Source organism: Myotis davidii, unplaced genomic scaffold (assembly GCF_000327345.1).
Source record: "Myotis davidii unplaced genomic scaffold, ASM32734v1 scaffold447, whole genome shotgun sequence".
Classification (NCBI taxonomy): domain Eukaryota; kingdom Metazoa; phylum Chordata; class Mammalia; order Chiroptera; family Vespertilionidae; genus Myotis; species Myotis davidii.
The window spans coordinates 348,083-355,827 of NW_006297827.1; the positions used below are offsets into that span (position 1 = coordinate 348,083).

The window sequence follows — 7,745 nt, forward strand, 5'->3', positions numbered from 1 at the left end:
GAGAGTCATGCAGGGGGGTGGGAGGGGGTCCCTCAGCCTGGCCTGCGCCCTCTCCAATCCGGAACCCCTCAGGGGATGTCCACTGCCGGTTTAGGCCTGATCCCGCATCCCTTTCACAATCCAGTCACTGGCTCCTAACTGCTCGCCTGCCTGCCTGCCTGATCACCCCTAACCACCTCTGCCTGCTGGCCTGATGCCCCTAACTGCTCCCCTGCCTGCCAGATTGCCCCTAACAGCCTCTGTCTGCTGGCCTGATTGCCCCTAACTACCTCTGCCTTGGTCCCCACCACCATGGCTTTGTCTGGAAGGACGTCCGGAAGATGTCTGGTCTAATTAGCATATTACCTTTTTATGAGTATAGATTCCCTATGCTGTACTTTGCATCCTCATGACTCTTCTGTAACTACCAATTTGTACTTCTTAATCCCTTCACCTTTTCATCCATGCCCCCAACACCCTTCTCATCCAGCAACCATTGAAATGTTCTCTATCCATGAGTCTGATTCTGTTCTGTAAATTTATTTTGTTTTTTAGATTCATTTGTTGATAGATATGTCTTTATTTAGTTTTCTAAGTAATTTAAAAAATAGTTATTGTTGAGGGTATTACAGATATCCCCTCTTTCCCCCCCGATTGTCCCCTCTGCCCAGTTCCTGCCCCACCCCAGGCCTTCACCACCCTACTGTCTGTGTCCATAGATAAGATCTTTGATTAATCTCTTCCCATCTTCCCCTCCTCCCTTCCCTTTGAGATTCATCAGTCTGTTCCATGCTTCCATGCCTTTGATTGTTTTATTCACCAGTTTATTTTGTTCATTAGATTTCCTGTTTATTTATCTTGATTTTTAGATTTGATTGCTGGTCGGTATGTATTTGTTGCCATTTTATTGTTCATATTTTTTATCTCTTCTTCTTCTTCTTAAATAATACCCTCCAACATTTCACATAATCCTGGTTTGGTGGTGATGAACTCCTTTAGCTTTTTCTTGTTTGTGCAGCTCCTTATCTGACCCTCAATTCTAAATGAGAGCTTTGCTGGATAGAGTAATCTTGGTTGTAGGTCCTTATTATTCATCACATTGAATGTTTCTTGACACTCCCTTCTGGCCTGCAAAATTTATTTAGAGAAATCAGCAGACAATCGTATGGTCACTCCCTTGTAGATAACTAATTGCTTTTCTCCTGCTGCTTTTAAGATTCTCTCTTTGTCTTTAACCCTTAGCATTTTAATTATGATGTATCTTGGTGTGAGCCACTTTGGGTTCCTCTGTGCTTCCTGGACTTGTAAATCTATTTCTTTTCACCAAGGGAAGATTTCTGTCTTTATTTCTTCAGGTTTATTTTCAATATCTTCCTCTCTCTTTTTCTTCTGGTACCGCCATAATGCAAAAGCTGATATGCTTGAAGTCCCAGAGGCTCCTTACACTATCTTCATATTTTTGGATTCTTTTTTCTCTTCTTATTAGGTATTTTTTTGCTTACTTATATTCCAAATCATTGATTTAATTCTCAGAATCTTCTACTCTACTATTAAATCCATGTAAATTGTTGTTTATTTCAGTTAGTGTATGCTTAATTTCTGACTGGTCCTTTCTCATGTCTTTGACATTCTCACTAAGATCCTTGAAAGTCTCATGAAGATCCTTGAGTAACCTTATAACCATGATTTTTAAACTTGGTATCCAGTAGTTTGCTTGCTTCCATTTCTTTCATTTGAGACATGTTTCTTTGTCTATGCATTTTGGCTGCTCCCTGTGTTTGTTTCTATTTACTAGGCAGAGCTGCTCTGTCTCCTGAAATTGGTAGAATGATCTTGTGTAGTAGGTGCTTTAGGGCCCAGTAGCTCAGCCTTCGCAGTCACCTGAACTGGACACTCTAAGTGTGTTCCTGTGTCGGCTGTGTGCACAGTCTTATAGTTGACCTTTGATTGCTGTTGGCATCTCTGGGAAGAGTTGACCTCCGGGCTAATTGGCTGTGAGGACCAGCTGTGACTACAGTGAGAGAACTGCTATGCAGGAGATGAGGCCCAGTTATGAAGCAAGGTAGGCTGGTGCTAGCAGTGGTTCTCAACCTTGGATGCACATTAGACAGAGGATGAGGCCCAGAAATCCAGATTTTAAAAAGATTCCCAGGTGATTCTAATGTGCAGTCAAGGTTGAGAACCACTGTGCTAGAGTCAGGTCTCTATTGGGCCTTTTATTGATAAGTTTGGGGCACGTTGTCACCATCTTCAGCTTGTTTAAGAGATTTTAGCAAAGTCTGAACCCTGATCCAGGACAGATCATTCATATGAAAAAGCTGCTGCAAACAGCTTGGGTGGGGCTACAAATTTGATGGGGTGGGGTCTCAGGAATCCACAGGTTGGAAAAAATAATGTGGGCCGCATTAATTGAGACTCAGATATGGCTGCCAGTCAGCCCTGTGACACAGTTGGTCCCAGCACAGGAACAATGACCCTTGCGAGCACCCTAGACTGGAAGAAAGCCTCCCCTGAGTCCCTACCCTGATGCCAGGCAATAAATCCTGTTCCTCCTATGTGTCTGGGTCCCCCAAAGCCACCTGGTGCTGGAGCTCTAAAGAAGCAGGACCATGTAAGTTTGTGTGTGGGCCCTTTAAAAGGAACACCTGGGTCTGTGTCACTCAGCCAAAATTCCAGCTGTTTTTTATAGCTCAAAGTTATGGGGACTTCTCTTTTCAGCTCTGGAACCCTGGGATGGGGGTATGGTGTGGGGGTTGGGACCCCTTGCTCCTCATGGGCAGCCTCTGCAGTGATGATCTCCCTCCCGATTAAAAAAAACTGCACACCCGTGGGGATTGGACCGGTCCCTTCTGAGCCTCTGCCTCCTCCTCTCAGTCTCAATGTGCTTTTTTCTTTAATTCTCTAGCTGTAAAACTTCAATTCAGCCAGCTTTCAGGCAGTTCTGAATGATGGTTATTCTATATTTTAGTTGTAATTTTGATGTGGTTGTGAGAGGATGCAAGTACAAGTGTTTACCTACACCGCCATCTTGGGTCTCTTTAGATATGTATTTATTGCCATGTTTTTCTTTTTCTTCTTAAAGAAGACCCTTTCACATTTCATGTAATACTGGTTTGGGGGTGATGAAATCTTTTAGCTTTCTCTTGTTTGGGAAGTTTTTTATCTGACCTTTGATTCTAAATGATAGCTTTGAGGTAACTCCATACTGCTTTCCACAGTGGCTGTACCAGTATGAATTCCCACCAACAGTGCAAGAGAATTCTCTTTTGTCCTCATCCTAGCCAGCATCAACACTTGCTGTTTGTGGATTTATTGATGATAGGCATTCTGACAGATATAAGGTGAAATCTCATTGTGGTTTTAATTTGCATTTCTCTAATGATTAATGAAGTTGAAGTTTTTTCATATGTCTATTGACCATCTGTATGTCCTCTTTGGAGAAGTGTCTATTCAGGCTCATTTTTTAATTGGATTTGGGGTTTTTGGGGGGGTTTAATTTTATAAGATTTATAAATTTTGGATATTAACTCCTTATCACATGTATTATTGGAGGATATGTTCTCCCATTCAGTAGGTTGTCTTTTCTTTTGTTGATAAAACTTGTGCAAAAACTTTTTAGTTTGATGTAGTCCCATTTGCTTATTTTTTCCTTTCATTTTCCTTTCCCAAGGAGATATATCAGCAATAATATTGCTATGAGAAATGTCCTATATTTAACTGCCTGTTTTCTTCTAGGATTTTTATTGTTTCAAGACTGATAAGTACCATATAATTTACTTATCCATGGAATCTAATGAATAAAATTAACTAACAAACAAAATAGAAACAGACCCATAGATACAGAGAACAGATTGACAGCTGTCAGAGGAGAGGGGGCAGGTGGCTGGGTGAAAAAGGTAAAGGGATTAAGCAAAAAAGCAATCTCAGAGACACAGACAACAGTGTGGTGTAGGGCAGGAGCATAGACTGAGATATGCATATAAAATTTATTTACACAGCCTGACTGGCATGGCTCAGTGATTGAGTGTCAACCTATGAACCAGGAGGTCAGGGTTGGATTCCAGGTCAGGGCCCATGCCCAGGTTGTGGGCTCGATTCCCAGTGAGGGGCATGCAGGAGGCAGCCAACCAAATGATTCTCTCTCATCATTGATGTTTCCATCTCTCTCTCCCTCTCTCTTCCTCTCTGAAATAAAAAATCTTTTAAAAATATATTTTCACAAATGTAAGTAAATACATCTTAATTCTACCACACACACTAATACCACATATCCCATAATCTATAAAAAAAACACACCCACATTTACCTATGCTGCTATTCTAATTTTCTTTTATAATCTACTAAATTTTAAACTTATTTTTGAACTACTGCTACCATTGAGTGCAACTCTAATTCAGGCCAGAAATCTAAAACAAAAAACAACAACAAAAATCACACAACCAAGCATCAGTCACAATGACCACAGAATGTAGACAAATGAGCAAATTTGCCACCAATAATACCAGCAAAGCAACTCTGAGTACCTGCTTAAATAATTGTGGCAATGTTCACACTCTGAAGACTAGCATTAACCATGCCAGTAATCAGTGACCAAGCAAGCTTCTCCTTCACCCACACTGTGGCAATTACAGAAGGTAAAACACTGACCGATTCATAAATCAGAGCTTTATTTACCACTGAGAGCAAAAGACAGGAATTCAAAAGAACTTTCTATGCTGCTCTTAGTATAAAAGCTTTACTAGAAATTGTTTTCTTCGCTTTCTGAGAACCTTACTTATGGGGAATTATCTGTGTCCCGACTCTCCCTCCTGCCTGGATACACTTTGGTTCTGAATATGGAACAGGAATTAGCCAGAGAAGAACTCTTGAGGACTGAGAAGAGAAACTATGACTGTAAACTTTAGCCTTCATGGAAAAATACCTAAACATTAAAACAAAAAATAGTTAAGGCAATCTCAAAAACAAACAACACAATTCTTAGGACTAGAAGGGTCATCCAAGGTGACATGGCCTAATTCCCTTATGTTATCATGATTTAATCATGGTCAATACTGAGTGCAAGCTCCAAATTTTGAAATGCTACCTTTCTTTGAGGTAGTTTTAGATAATTCTCCTATCAGTGGAATGCTTGTGACTCCTGAACGGATTTCAGCCAAGGAGTCTTAGTCTCTGCAGTTTTGGGTTTGGGATTTTCTCATAGTTACTAACCAAGGAATGCTTCTTTCGAGAAGAAAGTTCCAGCGTGGTATCATACAGGCTTTCAACAAAGTTCCTAAGGCAGGGGACATTGACTTCATTTTTAACAGCCTGTAACAGAGATGCATGTTAATACTATATTAATTAAATTGTTGGTTATCAAATCCACTTTGAAGAATTTCTTAGACATGAAAATTTAACAACTCACAGCAGCAACTGGGACAAGAATTTCAACAAAAAGCCCGGCCAGGGCATGCTTGATGTCTTTGTCTTTGACCTCCAGGAAATAATGTGCACATTCCTGGGAAGCAGAAAAAGAGTGAAGGACAGGAACATCGACTGAGATATGCATATAAAATGTATTTACACAAATTTAAGTAAATACCTCTTAATTCCACCATCCATACTAACATTGCATATTCCATAATGTATAAAAGAAACCCATGAATTTAGCATTTACATTAAAATTAACAATGGCCCCAATGACATTTTTCCAAGGCTGGTTTTCTCACTCCCCTCCTACTTCCATCTCAAATCACTAAGTTGAAAGGACAAAGCACTACAATCAGCAAGCAGACATTCATTAGCTGCCTTTCTGGTTGATTCAATCAGTCATTCATTTCCAACAAACTTCTATTGACTACTTACTATATGTGATGCCCTGAGCCCTAGATTGACCCCAAAACACAGACCCCCAGAGAAGGTAAACATGGAAAGAGAGGAAGAGGAAATTATATTTTCTTGAGGCCCTGACATCCCTGGGTACAGAGCTATTTACTTGCTAGCCTGAATTTTAAGTGTGTTTATTATTCAGACAGTTTCACAAGCAAGTCTGGAAGCCTTTCCTTCCCTACCTTAGACAAGGAAACCTTTGCAATAGTTTCCTTAAGCAAGGATTTCTTTGCCTGTAAACTGCTGTCAATGAAAGGATATTTTGGGTTGCCCAGGGATCTAGTAGGAGTTGGCCTGTCCTGAATTCTGACAGCTCCTTTCTCCATCCCGGCCTTGGTAGTAACTTACTGTGGTCTTTATTAGGTATTGTTTTCATGGAAGAGTCAAAGGCTACATGTATATGTTAATATCTATATTAGCTACTACCACTTATTTTCAGTCAACATTGGGATTATCACCAATAATAGTTACTGAGGTCCCCAGTCTATCAATGTCATACTAAAACCTCAGCCCAAGATAGTCACTGCCAGCATGGAAAGCCACTGACAACAGAGGGGAGCTTTATGGTTCCCAGCCCTGTGACCCTTTTCCTACATTATTTTGCATGTGTATAAAAATACTCTCTCAAATCATCATTCAAGTACATAGATACATGAATTAGGTGAGAGGGATAAAAATGATAATAGTTTTATTTTTAATAATAGCAGTTACTGAGAATTCTCAGAGCCCCTGTCTAAGGTTAGTGTCATTATCACCACTTTGGAGATAGGTGAGTGAGGCCTGGGATGGGAAGGTGGGGGAAAGATTAAGTCTGACTTGCCCAAGGCCACAGAGCTGGTTAGTGCTGAAACTTGAATTCAAACCCAAGAAGTTTGATACACAGTCTATATTCTTTTTTAAAAACAGCCTTTTTGAGATATAGTTAACATACCATGCAACTCACCTATTTAAGTGTATTTTCTGTATGTTTACTGTTGTAAAACTGTTAGGGGCAAAAATAGAATATTGGGACTAGCTATGATTATGGGAAATATTAATCATGCTCTATTAACCATGATTGCTTTGTGTTGGTTAAAGAAAGGACATTCTAACCTGGCTGGGAGTTATACGCCCCTGTGACCTGGGAGTCAACCTTGGACCTGGGAGTCAACCTTGGAATTCGGTTCATTCTCATTCAAGACTTGCCTATTATCTTGGAAAGATTTAACAACCTTGTTGTCCAAACAATGGAATCCCACCCCAACCTCCTACTTCCCCATGTAATCTTTGTCTTACCCTATATAAGCAGCTGGTTTATGGGGGTCTGCAGAGCAGATTTTTGTGGGTGACTTGCTGCTCTCCCACCACTGCCTGCATTATTGGAATAAATGCTCATATATGATTCAACCCTATCTCTGCTTAATTGGTTCAAGTAGTGACACAGGCAGCATGGACCCATTGATTGTCTGGTTACAAAACTATCACCATAGTCAAACTTAGAAACTTTTCATTATCCTCCAAAAAAACTTTGCCCTCCTTAGCAGTCATCCCCAATTTCCCTACTCACACTCCCTTCCTCCAGCCCTATACTTTCTGTCTATATAGGTTTGCCTATTATGGGTATTTCCTATAAATGGAATCATATATGTAGTCTTTTGTGTCCAATTTCTTTCAGTTACCATACTATGTTCAAGGTTCATCCAAATTGTAGCACTTATCAGTACTTCATTCCTTTTTATGGCTAAATAATATTGTAGACCACATTTAATTTATTTATTCATCAGTTGATAAACATTTGGGTTATATCTACTTTTTTGCTGTTATGTATAGTGCTGCAATGAACATTTATTTGCATTCATGTTTTTGTGTGCACATATATTTTCATTTCTCTTGGATATACACCTAGAAGTGGAATTGAT

The 7,745-nt window shown here is 40.0% G+C and overlaps 1 protein-coding gene across 1 annotated transcript in view; it reads right to left on the reverse strand.

Moving 5' to 3' along the window:
- Positions 1-7,745, reverse strand: part of FRY (FRY microtubule binding protein) — a 409,004-nt gene that overhangs the window by 280,067 nt on the left and 121,192 nt on the right. Inside the window, exons 9-10 of the mRNA XM_015570438.1 lie at positions 5,384-5,476; positions 5,188-5,286 (exon numbers count right to left, since the gene is read on the reverse strand). Coding sequence (XP_015425924.1) covers positions 5,188-5,286; positions 5,384-5,476 — 192 coding nt within the window. The remainder of the gene's footprint in view (positions 1-5,187; positions 5,287-5,383; positions 5,477-7,745) is intronic.